Here is a 23939-nt window from a genome sequence, read left to right as displayed (position 1 = left end):
ATAATAATAATAATAATAATAATAATAATAATAATAATAATAATAATAATAATAATAATAATAATAATAATAATAATAATAATAATAATAATAATAATAATAATAATAATAATAATAATAATAATAATAATAATAATAATAATAATAATAATAATAATAATAATAATAATAATAATAATAATAATAATAATAATAATAATAATAATAATAATAATAATAATAATAATAATAATAATAATAATAATAATAATAATAATAATAATAATAATAATAATAATAATAATAATAATAATAAATAATAATAATAATAATAATAATAATAATAATAATAATAATAATAATAATAATAATAATAATAATAATAATAATAATAATAATAATAATAATAATAATAATAATAATAATAATAATAATAATAATAATAATAATAATAATAATAATAATAATAATAATAAGAAAAAAATAGCGCGCGGTGCTGTCAACAACTTGGCAGGGTTGCCAGTTTAACAAGATCATCTTGGTCAAAACAGTTTAGCTGGTTCCTTGCAAGTGCCTTATATATTGTCCTACCTCCACGTTGGCTTGGTTTAGTCATCATGATGACAAGGTGTAAGCTAGCTGGTGTTCTGTGGAAACGACTCATAAACCTTAGACCAGCGAGGTCAGAGTCGAGACGGCTAGAAGAAAGGGGCGAGTCATTGTGGGAAAGGGAAGATATTTTGTGATTGTTGACGGTACTGTTTTGATTCGCAGCATGTTGTAGTTGTACCTGAACCATGGCTTTCTACACCATACCATACATCTGATCTGATATACAGCCTTGTACCTGAACATCGCAGAACAGGGTTTCTCTTCTTATCATTTTAGGAAAATTGCAGGAGGAAACAATACACAGTTAAATAACTATTAGTTTATTGATAAAAAAAATAAACTGTTTTTGCTTCAATGAAAGTTGATAGGCACACTATAAATGGTTAGGCGCTTATACTTACATCAAACCCAACAATATATACCATCCCGGAACGAGTTAAAATGTGTAACCGGAAAAGAAGGTGCAGGGTTGTTACGGACGGCGCGGATCGCGCGGATGGCGCGTTTCGCGCGGATTAGCTGGCTAATTTAGCTTAGGCGCGGATTTCGCGCGAATGTGAAATTTGATTAGTAAAATAATTGAGAGAGATAGAATTACTTTCAAGTTAAAAAGAAAAGTGTTACCAGGAATCAGGGTAATTGTTTTTGAATTTGCGCTTTGATTTCTTAGAAAATGTTACTGAAACAAAATTGAATTTTCTTCCGAAAATGTTTGTTTGTATTCTTATTAAGAGCATACGTCGAAATAATCTTCTGGCTTGGTTTCGTCATCATGATGACAAAGTGTGACCTTGCTGGTGGCCTGTGGAAACGGCTCGTACAGTTTTGACCAGCGATGGTTAGAGTCGAGACGACTAAAAGAAAGGGGCGTGCCAATGTGGGACAGGGAAGTAATTTGTGATTGTAGACGGTATTGTTTTGATTCGCAGTATGTTGAGTCAACTGCTGTGGATGTACCTGAACGTCGCAGAACGGGGTTTCTCTTCTTTCCATTTTTATCTACCATCTATCTTCTGTTTATTTTGTTTCACTGATTCTCTAACACGCCTTCTGTTTATTATCGTCCTTTGTTTTCGATTTTACTTTCTTGATTCTCTTATTTCTCAACGCTTTTCCACTCTATTTACTAATTAATGCTGCTGTAACAAACTGTCTTTTTTTCCTTAATTTAGCAGTGTCAATTTTGTTTGTCATGTGCCTTTTCTTTATATATATATACAGCAATTCCATTTGAAAAGAGCCTAAACCGAAAAAAAATTCTCCAATCGGGCTCAAAATTTTTGTGGGGGTTCCTTGGCCAAAATAATTAGACCCGTATTTTTTTGTTTGGCCATTAGGGTGACCTACATCTTGTTAGGGTGGTTCGAAAAAAGGCAATTTCCGTAATTTTTCGCAAAAACCACTTTTTTCGAAAAATCTTATCTCCGCGCCATTTCATCCGATTTTAGCTGTCTTAGACGCAAAAGAAAGGTGATGAGTTTGGCTATTTGAGAAAAATAGTAAGAAGTTCCAAAAAACTAGCTTAACTATTGAAAAAGTTGTATGAAAACTTAAAATGGCGTTTTGACCGTGTCTGGACCAAAGAGCCTATGTCTGCAAATATTTTTATCGGATTTCTCGGAAAATTTCAAAAAATTGGCGATGTCGAACCGTACGTTTCCAAGATATGATTTTTTGAAAATAAAAACTGAGTTTTTCGACGCGCCACGCGCAAAAACAGGAAAATGACGAAATCGGCAAAAAATCAACTTTTTTCACTAAAACTGCGATAACTTAAAAATTTCAGCGATTCCCAAATAGCCAAACTCATCACCTTTCTTTTGCGTCTAAGACAGCTAAAATCGGATGAAATGGCGCGGAGATATGATATGCCTTGCACGAACACTCAAAGCGTGTTCTAGCGTGTTGCTCGTACTGACTCAGAGCAAGGGTGAGATGTAGGTGTAAGGGCAGTGCGTGTTCGTCGGGAACATAGTGCATAAAATCGGTCAAGGCCCGTTCTTACACTGAAAATTGCGAATTGCGAATGTATTGTTGGAGGCCGTGTTACGCTCCATCCAAGCTTCCCTGCACCGTGCGGTACACGCGGTACACTTGCACCTCGGGTTTGCTTTGCGCCTGCTTTGTTCGGTTTACACCCGTACCCGACTCACACGAACCGAGGGTATTTTGGTTCATCGTACCAGCGCACCACGACACTCTCGGTTCGCCGCGTCGGTTTTGTGTCTGGCACTCACCCATGGCATGAACCCGGTATATGAGCCAAGGTGCTTCACTCGTTACGAGCCGAGGTACGTGCCGTGGTACGCGCTGGCGGTACAAAACGGGTTCAATACCACGGCACGCTGGGTTCATGCCATGGGTGAGTGCCAGACACAAAACCGATGGGGCGAGCCGAGAGTGTCGTGGTGCGCTGGTACGATGTACCAAGATACCAATACATAAATGGGTTCAGGCACGTACCGAAGCTAGAAAACCAAACCCGCGGTGTGCGTTGGCACTGGCGCATGGGAAGCTTGCTCCATACAACATTTTCAAAATTTGTATGGAAATTTTGTTACGAGGGGGGAGGGGGTCTCAAATTCATTTTTTTGCGTTACGTAAGAAAAGAACGCCCCCATACCAGATAATTTTGTTCAAACAACCAACCCGTGAAAATGCAGTCTGGTGTGGTCAAACCGACGTTTCTTAAAAGATGTGTGCCTTGCTTTTTAATTTATTACAGGACGGAATCGATGGCCCAAAGAAACGGACAAAGGCACCCACCGGGGAGGGTCCAAGTGCAAAAGTTCCCAAAGTAACGGCCGAAGTGAACCCAACGGCAATCGTAGAATCGGTTAGGAACGGAAAGGTATGGTTTGTTCAACATCCTAGGGGATTATACTTTACAGTTTTAAATATTTCAGACAACCGGATTACTTGTGGGCACGCTTCGTGCTTATCTTCAGCAGCAGGGCGTTGATGGCACCGCAAAGATGAATAAGGCTGCTCTTATTGATCAAGTGAAGCAACTTCACGATTTGTAAAATAGTATCATTTATTCGTTTAATAAACTATCGTTTCTCGTTACATAACATACATATACGATGTCTCACAAATATTATACTGGATTTCAATTGGATATGGCACGTCCATGCAGATGCCGCCGCCTAAACTATAAAAATGCAAAATTGTCTTAGCTAGAAATAAGGTGTATCACTCGGAACGTTGCTTCTATTTAGAATCCGTTTTGTCGTGCAGCCATGGTCTGAAAATTGGCAATGTTGACGGATAGTGCGTGTCCGGCCTGTACACGGTTTCGGCCCATTCGTTTGTGTCCTCGTCGTCGTTAGTTTTAAACGGATATGTGCCTAGTGTGATGGGCAATTGCAGCTTAACCTGTTTCTCCAATGATTTCGGTTCGATCAAAAACTGTAAGAAATATTTTGTTTGTTAAGTTTAAAAAATATCTAACACATAGAGTTATCTACGCGCGCATGTATTGCATGTACGTACACGAAAAAGATTGAGGTTAAATTTTTTACCAGCCAGCAAACCAAATGGCGTGCTAGTGTGCGTGAGCGCGGGCTTAGATAACTCTATCGAGAAATTAAAAGTGAGAGTGTGTGCAACATGGAGTTAAACTAACTGTCAAGGGGCTGTGAAGATTACCATGGAACTTTAAAAAGTTTAACCCCATGTTGCACGCACACACTCTCACTTTTAATTTCTCGATAGCTCTAATAGAGCTTTATGACGTTTCGCGTACGCACACTAGCGCACCATTTGATTTTGCTGGCCGGACAAAATTTAACCTCACTTTATTTTCATGTACATATACGCAATACATGCGCACGTAGACAAAAACTATAAGGAAAAGTCAATTTGCCAAAGCGTAGAGAATTACTCAGTAGGGTAGGGTAGTCATCAATGAGATACTTTTGGTTTTTAACATTCAACGATTGTTTTATTTTTTTTTTCATCAGCATGTTTTATGAGCTTTTTGTTGCATTTACTTTCTTTTAATGTGTTCTAACACTGACCAAAATATGACATCGATATAACGTCTACAGCCCGAGTTATTCAACTGTCTCATTGTAGACGCACTTGGCAGTAACAATGAGACCACAGAGTAACACAGAGTTACCACTGCCTCTTGATTTTTGGTTCAACTTTGTGGTACATCGAACGCCTGCTACCAGCAAACCTTATGGAGCCAAAAAATAAAATGACTTTTCTTCGGACTGGTCACTCTGGGTTACTCTGTGATGAGACACTCTACGAAAATCAATAATTTTCTTGTGAAACGTCATGTTTTTGTATTGTTCCGTTGCAGGTAACTTGCCTTAGTTATTTTAAAGCAATTTCACCAACTTGAAAGTTTAATTAACAAAAGTTATACTAAAAAGTATTTTAATTTTGTAAAATCCATATATTTATACCATACAAATTTATATTTTTGGTAAAATAGAGTTAAAACTCAATAAATATGCCAAAAATCACTTTAAATTCATGTTTTGAAAGAATTACATAGATTTTGGAATGTTTATTGAAGAAAAATCTTAATTTTGGTCAAACCTAAAGAAAGGACATTGTAGCCCAATTCATTCGCTATGAAACGACGGAGAAAAAGGTGCAGGTGGTTATGTTTTACATGACCAATATGATAAAGAACTTTGTACAAAACTCCTAAAAAATTATTTTATATTATTTCATATTTTTAAATCATTGCCTATTTATTAAATCCTAAATAATTTATTCCAAATAAATGTTTTCAATCTTTGGCACCTCTGGGGAAATAAATTGCCAAAACACGAAAATATTGCCAAAACAACTATGGTTCGGAAAATGTCCCCCCGGAAGGACCTCCCAGAGGGAACCGGCCACTCTAGGTTGTGATCAAAACAATCAAAATGGTAATTTTCATGTCCAGCATCAACCATGAATTTTGATGCCCATATTGCCCCAAGTCGTATGGTTCTATTAATGTCCCCCCGGTAGAACCTTCCCGAGGGCACTAGCCACTCCGGTCAAAATGGCCATTTTCATTACCAGTTTCAAAAACCATGAATTTTGATACCCATAGTGCCCCAAGTCGTATGGTTCGATTAATGTCCTCCCGGTAGAACCTTCCCCAGGGCACTGGCCTCTCCGGGTGTGGCCAATATCCTATAAATGTGGTCCCAACCCCATTGCCCCAAATCATTCTGGTTTTCCAGAATTCTTCATTAGAACAGAATTCCTCCCAAGTTGGTGCACAAACTGTGTCTTTCAATGTGTGCGTGTGTGTGTGAGCAATAAAATTACCACCGTGGATCCATCTTTGATGAAACCAAGGTACAGTCATCCCACATATTCGGAACACCCACAAATTCGGAACACTTTTGTGTTAATTTGTCAATAGAATGCCAAATGCATCTTTCCTGGTGACCCTTTTATTTTTAGGACCTTGTTTAGGACCTTTATTTGGACATTCTCTTGCTATTTCACTAGCAAAAGTAGTTAGCATTTTGAGACTATTTTATTCTGAGCGGCAAAACACTGCCTCCAAATTGCCTGTTCCATAACTGTGGGATGTTATTGTGCCTCCCACAATTGTGGAACACCTGAATTTAACAGATATTTTCACAAAAAAGTTATCAGACCATTCATAAAACATTACTAAGCTTGAGTTTCACTGGTTCCAGTGTGTGAAGTCATTATTTTGTAGAAAATATGTACTCCTGGAGAGAATCAAAGTTTGTTTACATCCGCAAGAAAAAAGTGTTCCGAATTTGTGGATTTCAAGGGTAAATGTTTTTCTTTGAAAACTTGATATAAAACGTAAAAATGTACAGCCGGTCAAAACATCAATCAAAAGATCGCAAGAAAAGCTTTCACATGCAGGAAGAAGCAAGTTATTATGTTCAATTATCGATTTTCTATGATTTTTCGAACATTGGCCGATCTGTAAACTGTTCCGAATATGAGGGATGACTGTAGGCACTGAAATTTTCTGAGGCTAAGTGCTAGCTGAAATAGTTCACATGAAATGTGGCAACAGTGGTGCAACATTCTCGCGTAACAGTTCCACGAAAGCAGGAGACAAGGCAAAATTTGCTAAGTGCTCTCAGCCAATCAGCAGCCGGGATTTTTCCTGCTTTCATTTTTTATTTTCATCTTAACGTTTGAATACTTTAACAAAGTTTAATCAACTTTGTGAGGTAGTCTACTTGCAATTTAAGACTTCCCCTTTCGTTTGGTGGATAAAGCATGCAGATTGCTTGAATTGGGTGGAAGATATAAGCGTTCAAACAATTACACAAATCGTTACACTTTCGCTTCGCGAAATTTTGGATTGACACCCGTAGACAATGCCCTTAGGACAAAGTTCTTTGTCAAAATCCGAAGAAATGTTAGTTTTGGTGTTAACGGCAGCCTACGAGCGAAATAGTAATTTTTGTCAGTTATGGCGAACGTGTATCCTGTAGACACACTTTTCCCCAAAATATGAGCCTGATTGGTTGAAACTACTACTTGTGAGAGCCATTTTATCATTGTCCCCGTGTCTCATTGATGACTACTCTACCCTACTGTGCTTTGAATAGAGTACCTAACTTAGATGGCACGTGATTATAAATCAATTTCTTTGATTAATAGTATCTCAAAAGATGCACTTCAAAATATTATTGCAACAACAACTCACGCAAACATCGTACTGTATCCGGATGAGATGGCATCCGCGTAGGTTCGTTGGAGGCAGCGGGGGAACATACAGAGATTCGTTTTGCCAATCGTCCCGACAGCCAGCTCGAATTTTTCCACGAGCAATTACCGCCAGCTCACGTTTTTCCGTTTGTACCACCTTATCGTGCGCGAAATATTGAATGGTCTTAAACAATGAAAAGGTTAGATATTATATAGTGTATGCACTTAGCAAACGATCTTACCTCTGTTAATGCAGCCTTCGTGCTTTTGATTGTTACATTGCTGGAGTTGTTTACAGTTGCATTAATCAAAATTGATTCCCCCGGTACATATCCGCCTCTGTCCAGGATTATTTTGCATTTTACGATGCCACCACCCACGCAGGCAACTCCGAGGTTGTGCTCAATGTTGCACTTGAAAGGATCCTGGTTTCAAATTAAAATTTAACGTTAGATCATCAACGAAATTATTGTTGAGAAATTTTACCGCCAAATAGGATTGTTCGGTGTTCAGGTCGATCGGATTCATAACAATGAACACTTGGTGATTTTTGTGAATCAGCCCGGACGGCTCGCGCAAGGCAGCTTTGCAAAAGTATTGCACCCATCCGTAGCGGCCAAGAAACGTGGAAGGGAGATCGACGGGAAGCCCCAGCTTAAACGGAAAACTGTGTATCCCAGGTGAAAGAACGGTCGCTCCTTGATGGTCCGGTTCGCCCAGAAGCCGCATGCGAAAATCGATGTAGTTTTCCTTGTCGTACGATCGCTCATGTCTACCGGAACGTACCCGCACCACACATTCGCCAACCACGTGGAAGTGCAATCCTTAAAAAGAAATAGGGAACGAAATAGACTTTTTTTTTAAGGGAAATCAATGATTCACGTTAATCGGTAAGACGTGTAGGAAAAACAACGGAACCATTCGCTCTACATCTACAATCCACAGGTCTTTGCGGTTTCTATATTGCAAGATTTCTATTCGAAACTCGAAGCAGTTTTCTTCCATCCAGGAAAACGAACTGACAACGTTTGGATTGCGAGTCCAACTGCCGAACAGCGACTCCATCGAAGCAGGAGAGACCTTAAATCTTCCACCGTAACAAGCAAAAGGTCAGCGGTTTTTGACCACGGATCATTTTTTTTTCTTAACTTATTTTTATTAGGTCCTTTTAGGTGCTGTGACCAGGTTGGGACCGAGGATCAGTAAAACAATATATTACAACAAAAAAAAAAAAACTTAAATTCCATACTTGGAGATCATGTAACTGACGAGGGTTACTTGGTCCAAGCGCGGGTCTTGCATGTCTTGAACCTGCCGATGTACTCGGAGAAAATCCCCCACAGCTCAGCCGAACTGTAGAGTACCTCCCCGGCTTCCTTCTCCGTGGCTCCACCGTCTCGGGGGCCACCTTGGCTGCTTCCTGCGAGTCGAGGGCGATCCTTCAATTTTCCGTCCGGAACTGCGCCCGGCAGCGGCGGGAACTCCGCCGGCGTGAACGCCGGAACTGCTGTACTCTGCTTCTCCGCCTTCCTTGCTGGCGGTTTTGGTTTCAACGCCTGCTGTCGCCGCTGGATGAAATTCGCACGCTTGGGGCAGCTGCGGTCCGTAGCTTCGTGGGCACCAGAGCAGTTGGCACACCGCTTTGGCTGGGCTTCCTGCACTTCGCACTCGTCCGTCTTGTGGGGACCCCCACAGTTGTTGCATCTCCCCTTGAGGTGACAGTTCCTGGTTCCATGACCCAGCTGCAAGCAGTTCCTACACTGGGTCACGTTCGGTCGCTTGTTCCGGTAGGCCTCCCTCCGGATGTGAAATCTTTTCAAGCGCTTGATTTCACTCAGCTGCTTGAGGCTGGTGTACCCCTTGGGGAACGTAACAATGTACGGGGTTTCCTCAGACGAGGCGAACTCTCCCTTTCTCTTGATGGCGTGCACCTCCACAGTATCCAGGTTTTGCGATTCCTTGAGGTTCTTCTTGACGAATTCAGGTGAAGCCGACGGAAGTCCTCGGACGACGACGCGGAGTTGCCGCTCGCTTCGTTTCTCGTAGGTGTAGAACTCCACTTTGTTCGCAATCAAGTGGGCCCGCGCGATCTCAAAACGCTCCTCGGAGGAACACAGCAATTTGATCCCAAACGGAGTTAGCTTGTAACTTGGCTTGGTTGTGCACGGCGACATTACACTCCTCAGCTTGGCGTAGCTCGTATTCTTTACCACCAGAGGTGGAGGTTTCTTGGGCACTGGAACCACTGGAACCGGTGAGACGCTTCCTTTCCCGGCTGGGATACGATTGTTATTGTTGTTGTTGTTGTTCTCCGCCAGCGGGCTGAACTGTTGTTGAGAAGATTCTCCTCTGGGCCATTCCCGACAACGGCTCCGTCACTGGTCTTCCTCCGCTTCCCCGTTCCATTTACGGAACGAAACTCGTCCCCGTCGGAGGATTCTTCCACCTCCATCCGTAAGCACTGTGCCGCGCCACGAAAACAGCAGAAAAAACAACCGCTGTCTCCGGCTGTCAGACGTAAACTCTGACCACGGATCATACCCGCATAGCTTCAGTGAGTATGGTAGATTACTTTTCTATTATGTTGGGATGTCCGAGTAGTCTACGCTACTCACGGTAACTATACGGGTATGATCTGTGGTCAAAAACCGCTGACCTCTTGCTTGTTACGGCGATAGACCCACAGATCTTAAGTCCAGAGAGTTCAGTAACAACATTTCAAAAGGGCGAAACCCACAATCCTGCCGTTTCAGGAAAATCAACATTCGAAATTTTGCCATTTCGATCAATTCCTATTTCTTCAAAAAAGCATGAAAACCATCAATTTTGTCAAAACGTAATAGAAAATAGCAATAATTTCATCATAGAGAGCAATTTGAAATTAATTAAGGTGTTTTTGCTATTCAAAATTGAGAAAAAGAAATTACGCCTTTTTGAAGAGCGTGCACGGTGGGTAAGAAGGGGATTATTATGCAACTTGCATGCACCTCGGAAATTGTTTCTGGAGGTTGTTGGGGGGACTATTCTGAGTCAGAAAAGTCAATTCTCAAAATATGCTGTCGGTGAAAACTGATTTTATCTCGACTTGAAGTTAAAAAACCTAATATTTCACCTAAAAACTCAAAAATACGTCTGAAAACTTGGTCTATTTCTAAACAAAGATGTACATTTTCATCTAAATATCAATTTTCAGTTCACAAAATATATTCCTGGCATAGAACACCTTAAATCGATCCATTACTTGATTCCCAGCGTCATCACGAGGTGTAAAACAATGTTATTTCTAAAAAATATTTTCAAATTGCTCTGGTAAATAAACTGTCATGTCTGAATTCAAAAACTAAAGTTGTAGCATTGTTGCAAACGAAATGAAGAACAGTTTTGCAGAAAAATGTATGACATTTTATCCATTTACAGTAAAGTTATGTCTATTTTAGTATGAAAATTTCTGCCAATTTTCAAAATTCTTCAATATTTAACTCATTCCTGTTACAAACAGCTACGTCTCAGCAGGAAAGATAAGCGTCGCGCCATTTCATTTTGCTCAAAACATCCACAAGGATCTGTCCTTGTGATTATGATCATAGTAGCTGTTTATAACAGGAATGAGTTAAATATTGAAGAATTTTGAAAATTGGCAGAAATTTTCACACAAAAATAGACATAACTTTTCTGTAAATGGATAAAATGTCATACTTTTATCTGCAAAATTGTTCTTCATTTCGACTACAACAATGCTAACATTAGTTTGAATTCAGGCACATGGCATTTATTTACCGAAGCAAATATTTTTAGAAATAACATTATTTTATACCATCTGAAACGCTGGGTTCAAGTAATGGATCGATTTAGGTGTACTATGTCAGGGATATATTTTGTGAACTAAAAATTGATATCTAGATGAAAATGTACATCTTTGTCCAGAGATAGACCGAGTTTTTAGACGTATTTTTGAGTTTTTAGGTTTTATATTAGGTTTTTGAACTTCAACTCAGAATAGTCCCCCCAACAACCTCCAGAAAGAATTGCAGGTGCATGCAAGTTGCATAATAATCCCCTTCTTACCCACCGTGGCGTGCCTACATTTTCGCCCCACCGTATTCGCCACCCACCCAACCAAAACAACGGTATCGCCCGTCAGGTTACGGTGTATATTTTCATTTTTCGGGTTTTTAAGGAAAAAAGTGGTTAAACAACTAATTTATCATTGTGAAACGTTACAGTCAGTGATAATACAGTGATATTTGCGGCCTCAGTGATAAAAAATGGGTCTAGAGAGCCTTCAAAAGGAGTCCGACCGATTTAAATTGTCTTATACGCAAATGAAAGGTGATAAGTTGGCCTTTCAAAGAAAAATAATAAGAAGTTTCAAAAATCTTGCCTAACATATGAAAAGGGCGTATGAAACTTTAAAATGCCGTTTCGACGGTGTCCTGACCAAAGAGCCTATATCTGGAAATACTTTTATTGGATTCCCCGGACATATTTACATAACATACTAAAAAATGGGAGGAGTTTTTTAAAAGGATTCCGAGATATGGTTTTTTGAAAATAAAATCCGTGTTTTTTGACGCGCCGCGCGCAAAACCCGGAAAAAGACAAAACCTTTTTTTTTTACTAAAACTGCGATAACTTTAAAATTTTAGCGATGACCTATAGATGTTAGGGTATCATTTTTTTTGTAATTAAAAGGCGCATTTTTTGGCGGCTCTTTTTAATGAGCGAAAGAAAATGAGCGGCTCCTAAAAAAGAGCGGTTTTGCCCACCTCTACTTAAGTGCTAATTACTTTTGATAGGGTTGTCAGATCTCCGATGTTTTAGGCTCATTGGAAAGGTCTTTTAAATACATTTCTAAAAATGTATAACATGACGGGATATTTTACAAAAACCACCCTTTTTACAATCTTTCGGACATTTGCTAAAATCATTTTTTTAGCATAACTTTTGAAGTACTTTACAACACTTCATAATATTAACTAGGGTCTTGTGGGACCCCGAGACGGATCGAATGAGACCAGAACGGATCAAATCGGTTTAGCCAGTCCTGAGATAATCGAGTGCATTTTTTTCAGTGCACGGACTTACAGACATACACACTCACAGACATTTCGTGCTTTCCATTTCGTTAGGGCACACAACTTTTGTAAACAAGAGTGTATCCCTCCTTATGCAAACTGTCATTTGAGTGATTTTATAGCCTTTCCTCAGTAAGGTGAGGAAGGCAAAACCGCTGACCTCTTACATGTTACGGTGGTAGACCCACAGATCTTAACTCCAGGAAGTCCTTAGATGACCCAGAACATCACAAAAAAATATAAAAGTAATTTACCATACCGTCAACTGGGGTGAATTGGGACACATGAGGTGAATTGGGACAGCAGTTTTAACCATCTTAGAGCACAATATTTTGATTTTTCTGGTTGGTTTCGGAAAGAACAGACTCAGACCAACAAAATGTGTACATCCAGTTCCAAATTTAAAACCATTAAATGCTAAAAAAACTGCTGTCCCTATTCAGACTGTAGTTCCGATTCACCCCAGATGACGGTACTCACTGGAGTATGCGGGTATGACCTGCGGTCAAAAACCGCTGACCTCTTGCTTGTTACGGCGGTAGACCCACAGATCTTAACTCCAGGGAGTCATTGGAGGACCCAGGACATCCCAATGGGTTGTTGCAGCCATGCCCTGTAGCCCTCCATAGTCACTTAAACCATCTGCCGCAGCCTTCTGTTGTCAAAATCATGAAATGTTTTTCAATCGCTCATTGATGGTCCCTCTCACTTTCGAGTGGGATTGAGAGGTGAGAGGCAACCACGCAAACCTAATGGTGTAATCACTGCCAATGTTCGCATAAATGTCCCTTGTGCAAAAGTTGTAAGCTGAGAAAAAACAAGGCAAGTTTGTTCCACACAAATGACTACACAAGTGGTAACGTCATGATTCGAAATCCGGACACTTAGTACCATATTATTTTTGTTATAGCTGGCAAAAAATCATGTAATCAGTTGGAAATGTAGAAATATCATCAGGATTTAGTATAAATAGTAGGATGTAACAAAACCACACTTTTTTGCGGGCATTTCAGGGGATGATCCCCTAGGTGTACTGAGTCAGAATCCCAAATATGAGCCCGATTGGATGCGACAGGACCTGGCGCTCCGGCTTTAAAGTTTAAATGGGTTTTAACCCGTAAAATCGGTGCGTTTTGGTTTTTGCCATTTTTGAGTCCTTCAGCGATTTTTGGATTTTTCAAAAACCTCATGAGCTTATAGTTTGTGTTCAAGGGTACAACTTTGCTGAAGACTGCGAAGAGATTTGATAATTAGTACTGCTTGTACAATGATTTGAAAATAAAAAAACTTTTTGCCATTAATTTGTTTGATTAGTATTGGCAACACTTTCTTTGAACGCGCGCATCCAGAACCAGGCGTCGTAACTATAGCAGCGAGAAAACAACCAGCGTGCAACGGTCAAAGTTTGACACATTTGGAAAATTTGGAAGTTGTGCTTATGTTTTCGATGGTGCCGAAGGATTCAATCACCGGTGCTGCTCTTTTAATCTGTCGTAGATTCCTGTATTCTATTTGGCAGTGACTCGCAGGATTTAGTTCTAAACCCACCTGGTCCTGTCATTAACCCGTGTGGATCATTTTCGTCTCGACCAGTTGTGGTGCTGGGGGACATGTTAGCGAACCTATGCTCGAACATAGTGCAATTGGTGTCTAATGAATTCACAAAATATCTAGCCAAAAAACCCTGCTGTATGAAAATTTTATTTACTTATATTGTCAATGCAATACATTAATTTGTTTATCACCGATTTTATTGCCACATTGCCATAACTTTTTGATTGATTACAAAGCGACTGGAAACTCTCACTAAAATGCGTGTCTCTCGAAATATCTTCCGGAATACGGAATATTCAAAATGCACACAACATCCGTGCGTGATAAAGCGCTTTCAAGACAGCCGCGTTAGTTGGCACTCGAGCAAGGTTTAGAATCGGTTCTGCCTGGGCATCCAACAGAACCCTGAGAGCCGAGAGCTATTGCAGTTCCATAAGAACTTTAGTTCTCAACAATCACAACAACAAAAACAACAACACGACGCTTGGACAAATCATGCCGACGTCACGACCTATCGCGACGCCCATAGCACGTTGCATAGTTGCAAAAGCGCGCTCAAAAGCAGTGTTGCCAGAACATATTTTACGTTATCAGAAAAACAAGAAAAGATTTGTAAATTCTGTACCATTTTCAGAGCGGTCAAATCTCTTTGCCAGTCTTCGGCAAAGTTGTATCCTGGAACACAAACTATAAGCTCATGAGGTTTTGAAAAATCCAAAAATCGTTGAAGGACTCAAAAATGGCAAAAACCAAAACGCACCGATTTTACGGGTTAAATCCCATTTAAACTTTAAAGCCGGAGCGCCAGGTCCTGTCGCAACCAATCGGGCTCATATTTGGGATTCTGACTCAGTACACATAGGGGATCATCCCCTAAAATGCCCGCAAAAAAGTGTGGTTTTGTTACATCCTAATAAATAGTCAGTTTTAAGAGAATGCATGCAAAATATGTCTTTTCTAACAATTTTTCATCAGAACTTGAAAATTAAAATGACTTGTTGTGCTTCGAATTCCGGACACTGTTAAAAGGTGATTTGAAATCCGGACACTTTTGCTTCGAATTCCGGACACTCGATTTTGCTTATGAATCGCACAAATTTAGACGCAAATGTTAGTGAATGGCATTCTTTAAGTCTCAAATAAGCTGTTAACATCAAAACAATCGATAGTTTATATAAAAACTTGCTAGAGTTTAAAGAAATCAAAAACATAAATTTCTGCTTTGCCTTCCCGGTGCTTTGGACGCCTATGAAATATTTCCGTTGAAATGTTTCGCATTTTTGGTAAACGTATAATTTTATTTTATTTAATTGTTTTGGCATTAACTACAGCGTTCAAACAAACTTTAATTGAAAGCTGATGTTAGAATTCACCAAATACCAAAGTTTTGACATTCATAATGCGAACTTTTATCCAAATAATTGATAAAACAAGTTGAAGTGTCCGGGTTTCGAAGCGTCCGGGAATTCAAATCATGACGTTACTAGCTTTCTTCCAAATTTCGAGAACAAATGCTGATTTTTTTTTTCAATAGTAATAAAAATGACCACGGGACATTTATGCGAATAGGGGCAGTAGGTTGGTTCGAAATCATGTGCTCTTTCAGAAAAAACTGAAAATATTCAGTATTTTATTCTAGAAAACCGGAGGAAATCTTCCGGTAAAAATGGACCTTATTTGTCCCACATCTGACAGTTTAAAATATAGACAAATCTGGATCTTTTGCAACCAGAAGCATCCAATTTGATGAATTTCACCAAAATTTATAAGATTTTTAAGAAAAAAATAGGGGTCTAATGACTACCCGAACGTTTGAGTGTTGTTATAAACCGAGATTTATACGTAGAAAATTGTGTTCTACCGGCAGTGTTGTGATCCTCACGCGCTCGTTAACACAATTTTTTTGCTCATTCGTGAGGAGGAGCGCTGCGTGAGCTAGCTCTCGTTTGCTCCAATTTTTTCAGCTCGCGTTTGCCCCACGCTCGCGCTCGCGCTCATTTTTCGCTCACGGAGCGCTCATTTTGGAAGTATCACTAAATCGTTTTACATTTTTGAGAAAGTTGCAGTTCAAGTTGGATTTTTTTTGCTTAAGGTACAGTAGAAACATCACTTTGTGAACAATTGTTTTGATTTATTAATTGGAATAACTATATTTTTGAATAATAGGTTGGGTCAAATCATTCAAATTTTCACCTACACAGAAAAAAAAGTTGAATTTTGTAATGTTGAAAATGTGGTAGGTTGAATATTACCACTTTTTTGAATAATATTAAATAAAAAATGTGTAAAAATGTGCATCTGATGGATATTCATCAAAAACTGATGAAAATTTATAATTTTTTGAGGTTAAAAATATTCTTTTTTTACACAAAATCTGTCACCATTTCCTGATGCATATTACCATATTTTTTTCTGTGTACAGTCAGAGTTGAAAGTATAAATATTTTCGAATTAATTAGCCTTACCTTGATACAAATTAAGGTAAGCAGAGACAGGTGCGGAGGGAAGGTTATAACACCTAAATATTGAAAAAGGGCATGAAACCCAAAGAAAACTTACAGAAAAACTCTAGAAATGTTGAAACAGTTCTCTTTTTACAAATAAAAATAAATAAATAAATTACAAATGTATGCATCAAAATTGCTAGGGTTTCAAATAATAACCCACATAGTAAAAAATGTGTTAATTTGGAAGGTGTAATTTTGGAAGGTTGAATATTATCTGTTTTATGATGTAATTTTACCTCAATTAAGACTGAAATTTACACAAGAAAAGTGGTTAAATTACACATTTTTTCTGACATAAAAGATGTACTCCTTCCCAGATGCAATATTGTCATGATTTTTTTTACTGTGCATTTGAATCAGATCATATAAAGTTTATAAAGTGGCAGTGCGTGGCCGAATGGTTACGCTGCCCGCTTTGTAAGCGGATGATTCTGGGTTCGATTCCCATCTGCTTCAACCTTCCATCGGATGAGGAAGTAAAATGTCGGTCCCGGCCTTGGTTGTTAGGCCGTTAAGTCATTCCAGGTGTAGGAGTCGTCTCCATGCCATTAGTACAAACAACACACCAAACCAAGCCTACTCCGGTGGAATCGCTGGCGGCGGTTGGACTCGCAATCCAAAGGTCGTCAGTTCAAACACTGGGGTGGAAGGTTCCTTGGAGTAAAAAGAGGTTTGGGTGCTCTCCCCATTCAAGCCTTCGGACTCCTAGGTTCGAGCAGAAACATGCAATAGAGACCACAAAAGACCCGGGGGTCGTCAATGTGAATGGTTTTTTTTTTAAGTTTCTTCTTCTAGCAAGTGGATTTGATTTACCACTTCCTCTACCAAGCCTCTGAAAATATTCAATTACAGATTGAAATATAAATGATTTTTAGAGTATTGGACATATTCTGAAATGTTTCGAATTTGAGCGATGATTGTAACACTTTAAAGGGAGCGTTCTTTTATTACGTAACGCGAAAAATCGGACTTTTAGACCCCCTCCCCCCCTCGTAACAAAATTTCCATACAAATTTTAAAAATTTTGTATGGAGCGTAACACGGCCTCCGACCCCCTCCCCCTACTGCGTTACGTAATAAAAGAACGCTCCCAAAGGCTTTTTTAGATGGGAATCGAACCCACAATTATCCGCTTACAAAGCGAACAGCGTAATCATTCAACCACGCTGTCCCTAGGCTAATTCTGAATTTAAAATAGAACGTATATTTCAGTTAGCCGACCAAATTCAATTCAATACTTATATTAATTTGTTTGTTCAACACTTTCTTGTTTGTGTTTGCTGCCTGTGCTGAGATAGTTCTAGAATCTTCATTTCAAACGCGCAGCTGCTTCAACTGGAAAAATAAACTAGGGGAACTATACCCTTTCTCAGCCTATTTCTATTATCGGCCTATCAGCACTTTGATCATGAATTACAGCTGTCATAAAATGTTTTTGACTGTTCCAAAGTAATAAATAGCTCAAATAAAAGTGAGCAAGCAACTTTCTATTGTTGATACATCTTAAAATGTTGATTTAATAGCGGAAAACGGCAAAAGTGATGAGAATTGGTCGAACGGCTTAGAGTGATTAAAATGGGCATATTTCCCCTACCTACTTTGTTTCACCAGCTTACGATAGAGAGCCTGGAGCTTACGAGCGTGAGCGAGCACGAGCTACCTGATAAAAACTCACGCTCCAGCTGGAGCGAGTACGCTTTCCGTGAGCCAGCTTACGATGAGTCTGCGATCAGCAGAGAAGCGAGTCAGACGTGCGTCCCTCACACACAAAAAAAAAGTGCTAAAAAGTGCAAAAAATGCCTCACGGCAAGAAAAAGAGGCGGTCCTCACTAGCAGGATCGGCAGATTTGAAGAAGCTAAAGAATGCCGAAGCGCTACCTGCAAAGCCAGGCAGTTTGAGCAAGGACGCTCAAAATTCGTCTGGAAACCAGTTCGCTACCCTCCCTGTGGACGTGAGCGAGAAGGAAGAATTTGAACGACGGGAAAAGTTGCCACCCATTTTTGTGAAAACATCGTCATCGGATTCGGTGCGAAAGTGGCTGACCGGGTTTATCAAATCTGGTGCTTTACGAGCTTCCATTCGCTTGTGTGCTGATGGACTCAAAATTCTGCTACCTACCAGAAAGGATTACAACTACGTTCGGGATTTCCTGAACAACACAAAGATTGAATACTACAGCCATGACGATCCAGGTAAACGCACCATGAAACAGGTCCTCCGAGGCCTGTATGACATGGATGTGAGTGTGCTGAAAGAAGAGCTCAAAACTCTGAAGTTGAACGTGATCGAAGTCTTCAAGATGACGAGACACAACAAGGACATCAAGTATAGTGATCATCTGTACCTGGTTCATCTCGAGAAAGGATCGACAACGCCGTCTGAGCTGAAGGCAGTTCGGGCAATTTTCAACATCATCGTGACTTGGGAACGTTATCGTCCAGTGCACCGTGACGTGACACAATGTTCGAACTGCTTGCAGTTTGGACATGGGGGAAGGAACTGTTTCATCAAGAGTCGTTGTGCAACCTGCGGAGGTGAGCACAAAACTCAAGCTTGCGAAACAATCAACGAGAACATCGAAGCCAAATGCTTCAATTGCGGCGGCGACCATTCGACCAAGAATCGGAGCTGCCCAAAACGGGCTGAGTTTGTAAAAATTCGGCAGCAAGCGACGACAAGGCACCAACCAAATCGTCGCAAAACACCATCAACTTTCACGGACGTGGATTTTCCTGCTTTGGCGTCACCTGGAGCGGGATCTGTTCGAGTGGTTCCAAATCCGCAGCCATTGCCGTTGAATCAGCGGCAAAAAGTTGCAGAGAATACAACACCTCCAGGCTTTATTCAGCAACCGAGGGAAAACCAACCAGCACCAACGGATGAAGGCAGTAGTGACCTGTTTTCACCACAAGAACTTCTGAATATTTTCCTCGAGATGACAACAACTCTGCGTGGTTGCAAAACTCGTGCGGAACAAGTAAGAACGCTTGGAGGATTTATCTTAAAATACAGTTCGTAGTTTACTCGTTCTAATGATTTTGAATATTTCAATGATTTTTTTTAGTTTTAAGTTAGGTTTAGTTGTTAAAGATATTTTTTTCTTTTTTACCCAAATGTACCCAGATTCAATGCAAAAATGTAAAACAATTTGAAGTAAATAAATGGATGTGAACAGTTAATAACAAAACGAAAAATACAAAAAAGATGAAGAGCATTTAGCCATACCACTTAGAATGTAAATGAAATGTAATTATTATAAGAAAGTTCAATAAAGACATATTTAATTTAAAAAAAAACAGCTTACCATAGAGAGCCTGGAGCTTACGAGCGTGAGCGAGCACGAGCTACCTGATAAAAACTCACGCTCCAGCTGAAGCGAGTACGCTTTCCGTGAGCGCTCGCTCATTCGCAACCCTGTCTACCGGCCTAAATCAAAATGTATACTTATCAAATCTTTTTTATTTGTAGGTTTTTAGTTTTTGGTACGGATTTTAATTGATCTGGCCTTAGAGTCGCTTGTGGACGATGGGGCAGTACAGTGGACCGTACGCTTGCCTTGTAGGATTATTCGTCCTGCCTCGATGGAGTCGCTGGTAGGCGGTTGGACTAACAATCCAAAGGGCGTCAGTTCGAATCCCGGGGTGGATGGAAGCTTAGGTGTAAAAAGAGGTTTGCAATTGTCTCAACAATCAAGCCTTCGGACACCTAGTTCTGAGTAGGAATCTCGCAATCGAGAACGCCAAGGCAATGCTGTAGAGCGAATAATTTGATTTTGCGTAAAGCGTCGGGTAAATTGTGCTTTAATTTTTCGAACAATGTGTAAAATTTTCACGGTGAAAAGTAATTTCTATTGAATCGTTTATCGAAAAACACGCTGACATTTTGCTGGTATTAAAATAACTGTGTGTGAGTGTTTTGTGTGTTAACACGTTGATGGTGTTGAGTTCGCCGGGTTTGTCGCTTTACAAAATTATTTTGATTCAGCAAGAACGTTGCGTGGTACGCGAGTGTTTTTGTGTTGAAAAAGACCTTCCCGTAGCTTCGTAGCTCGGAGGCTTCCGTGAGGCTTGAAGGAGATGATGTGGATTCAACGGTCTCATGCGGTGTTAACAGGTATATAGCGAAAAGCTGTATGGTCGATGAGTCTGCACCTTCAACTATCGGACTCTAACATTCCCCATTTTTGTTGAACTACAGGCTTCTTGAGAAGGCGCCGGTATTGACTAATAAAGTTGGGATCTTCAGAAATTGAACAGTGAACGGATGGTTGGCTCCCACTGATTATGTTTGATTCATTGCTTAACTTCAGCTGATCTGTCAATAACGGAGTAGCAGCTCATTGGCAGTCAACCAAGCTCATACTTATGCTCATGCTTATTTTTAATTGATCTAGCCTTAAAGGTGGATCGATCTTCAAAACATATTAGTTACAACAGATTTGTAGAGAATGTTTTTACCTTTTAAACCCTTTTTATACTAGGTTAATCCGTTTTGATTGTCAAAAGATATATGGGTCATTCCTTCCCAAGTGACCACGCGTCCAACATCGACCTTCGCCAAATCTGCTCATATTTGGCATGGGGGTTGTTTTTGCCCCAAAAACAAAGAATCCCAAGTTTGGTGACATTTGGTCCACCCCCGCGCCCGTGGCACCCCCGCGTTTTGGGAAACTTTGTCGAAGAAGATGTTAAAAGTGAAAATTCCCCATAGTAAATTAATTAAAGTTCCATTCTAACTTCAGGTCAAAACTGGACCCACCAACCCTAACCAAATGGGCTCATATTATCAGGCTAGCTTCTGGGGCCATAAAACTAGAAAATTCCGGTTGATGCGCTTGAAATTAAACATTTTGTCATTTTCTTATATCCGTGATCCACGCCAAGTCCTGCCAAGACGAAGGTTCAAATGCATACAAACAATACATACATACACAAATACAGACATACATACAATACATACATACATACATAAATTCCATTTTGGGATATTCACTTGCTTCCGTTAAGAAATTAAAAAAAAGAATATATTAAAATTTCAAGGCCTACTATGCTCTCACGCAATGTACTGTTGAAAATTGATGGTTAAGTAAAACATTTGCTGTGCAATACAGAGCTTTCCAACTTAAAAATGTGATATCTCAAGAAATATTCATTTTACCCTGAGGTTTTGATTGAATTTAATGTAAAAAACTCTCAGCAATCGAATGCAATTGTCAGTTTTCCCGTAAGTGCTCGTCCAAAGGGTTAAAAATGCATTTTAAAACTTAAAGCGCAAAATTTTCATATCTGGCAACACTGTACGTAAATTTTGAGTACGCCATTCGATTCTACATCAAAAAATCTTCAAATATGCATACCCAAAAGTTCCCTTTTTGTAAACTTTTCTCTTAGCAAAATGCATTTTAAAATGAGGTTTTTCAAAAATCTCAGAAAAGAGGGTGCCACGGGCAGGGGTGGACCAAATGTCACCAAACTTGGGATTCTTTGTTTTTGGGGCAAAAACAACCCCCATGCCAAATATGAGCAAATTTGGTGAAGGTCGATGTTGGACGCGTGGTCACTTGGGAAGGAATGACCCATATTCCAGTTTGAACAAAACCATATTTCGACGGTAACATTTCAAAAGGCATCATGTACATTTTGACACTTTCTGGGTTATTGCATATTCTGAAAGTACTCCTAATAACCTACCTCTCCACCAAAAATGAGCAAAAGTTACTTCAGTAAAGTCTGTTTGATCATGATTTTAAATAAAGTAACATAAACAAAATCTCTGCCATCAGCAGTCCCTGTTTATGTAGCCCTGTCAACCTGTCAAACAAAAGACTATATGAACCTCGTGACGAAAAAAAAGCAACATGAACAAAGCGCCATGTACATTCGGCGAAGAAAAAAGAATCATAACAAAGCGTCCCCCTCAATGACAGCAGGGTGATATCGACGTTGGTGATTTCAAAAGAAGTTATGTTTGTTTTCTCAAATAAAATTACGGAAATAATGTTTCATTGAATTTGGATGATCAAGTATCAATGAAAGCAACGTTTTTCATCGTTTGTTATCATTAAAAGATCTTATTTTGCTTTTATATTAAAATGGGAATTGAAAATGGATGCTCAACATTCAAATGCGTTTTTCTCAAAACGCATGGTTTGTACATGGTGCTTTTTGAAATGTTGGCGTCGATTTATGCCGATTTTTAAGTGACATTTATTGGACATTCATGAGTCCCAAAATAAATATGTTCGAAAAAAAGATAGTATGTATAGCCAACAAAAATAATTAAAAAAAAAATCAAACCATCCACGTTAGCGTCTTCTGTGGTCACTATTGCAAATTTCTGCTCGAACCTAAGAGTCCACGGGCTTGAATGGGGAGAGCACCCAAACCACTTTCTACTCCAAGGAATCTTCCACCCCAGGGTTCGAACTGAGGACCTTCGGATTGCGAGTCCAACCGCCACCAGCGATTCCACCGGAGCAGGCAAAAATAATCGAGACATTTGCTATGTTTTCGTTAAGTCTTAATGTTTTGAATATAATCCAATAAGCATAACAAAATATTAAAAATATGTCATTAAAAAAAAACAATGGGCAGTGCAAGAAGCACTAAAATCGTGATCTTATATTCTAAAAATATGTTCACTTCAGTAGCTTATAACACACAAACCACCTTAACACCGAGACATTAAGTCTTCATACAAAAAGGGTGACGTCGTTTTCCTTCTGGGGCCAAACCCACCGTACAAGGTCTTCCCGTATATGAGCATCTTCAGCTCGTTTTATGGTTGGTTGGTTTAGTCTGGTGTGTTGTTATACGTGTTTGCGTTGCGTAATATGTAAGAAGCAAGCATGTGACTGCAAGCGTATGCGTGCGTATCTGCGTAAGCTGATTGAGATATTCCAAATCGCAGCTTGTTCTCATAATAATGCAAATTATGTGTTTTTGCTAAATCTTTGCCGAAAATAATTCGAAAATTTTCAAATTGAATTCCATAAAATCCAAACATTAAATTTCCTGTTAAATTTGCATATCTATCAGACTCCAAACAATGTTCAGTCAACCATTCTGGCGATGGCTCAATGCCATGTCACGACACAATCCATCACAGCACGAGCCATCTTAGAATTAATTATGGCATTGTTGTTGGACTTACCTAGTACTGGCGTGTTTTCCTGTAGTTCCAGTAAAACCCTTCCGGATAAAAATTGACCCGGAAAATACAACAGTGACGTGTTGTCGAATAAAATGAGGAATTTCAGAAGTTTTCTGGGCATGATTCAGCGGCTGTAGAATTGACTTTTCTTAGTGCAATTACTGTCGTCAATGTAAGAGTTGCACTTTTTTCTAATAACTATAAACAGATCACAAAATTCACTTCATTATCACTACAATACTGTTTCCAAGAGCACCATCAACACATTTTCACAATAGATTAGTATTTTATTTAGACGTAATTTGTAGCATCTTGTTGGTGCAGATATTTTTTCAGTACTACACCTAAATTAGTCAGTCGATCATGATCGCTTACGCTAGTTGCAATTGTATA

The 23939-nt window shown here is 39.4% G+C and overlaps 2 protein-coding genes across 2 annotated transcripts in view; one reads left to right on the top strand and one right to left on the bottom strand.

Moving 5' to 3' along the window:
- LOC6034045 (X-ray repair cross-complementing protein 6) overlaps positions 1-3669 on the top strand; it is a 15037-nt gene extending 11368 nt beyond the window's left edge. Inside the window, 2 exon segments of the mRNA XM_038261196.1 lie at positions 3317-3442; positions 3498-3669. Coding sequence (XP_038117124.1) covers positions 3317-3442; positions 3498-3617 — 246 coding nt within the window. The 3' untranslated portion in view covers positions 3618-3669.
- LOC6034043 (arrestin domain-containing protein 4) lies at positions 3611-23939 on the bottom strand. Its single transcript, XM_001844371.2, has 5 exons — positions 23547-23939; positions 7744-8081; positions 7500-7682; positions 7256-7441; positions 3611-4002 (listed from the first exon to the last, which is right to left on the bottom strand). The coding sequence occupies exons 1-5, from the start codon at positions 23665-23667 to the stop codon at positions 3805-3807; spliced, it is 1026 nt and encodes a 341-aa protein (XP_001844423.1). The 5' UTR covers positions 23668-23939; the 3' UTR covers positions 3611-3804.

The sequence above is a fragment of the Culex quinquefasciatus genome, chromosome 3 (genome assembly GCF_015732765.1).
Source record: "Culex quinquefasciatus strain JHB chromosome 3, VPISU_Cqui_1.0_pri_paternal, whole genome shotgun sequence".
Lineage (NCBI taxonomy): Eukaryota > Metazoa > Arthropoda > Insecta > Diptera > Culicidae > Culex > Culex quinquefasciatus.
Note: the sequence above shows the minus strand (reverse complement) of the source record. Positions and strands in the feature narration are given on the sequence as shown.

Excerpts from the sequence above, each read along its gene's own strand:
- LOC6034043 (XM_001844371.2), bottom strand. The coding sequence starts at position 23,667 with ATGCCCAGAAAACTTCTGAAATTCCTCATTTTATTCGACAACACGTCA. Across the intron at positions 7,683-7,743 it reads CCGAACAATCCTATTTGGCG|GATCCTTTCAAGTGCAACAT; the intron begins GTAAAATTTCTC and ends ATTTGAAACCAG. Across the intron at positions 4,003-7,255 it reads GGATACAGTACGATGTTTGC|TTTTTGATCGAACCGAAATC; the intron begins GTGAGTTGTTGT and ends TATTTCTTACAG.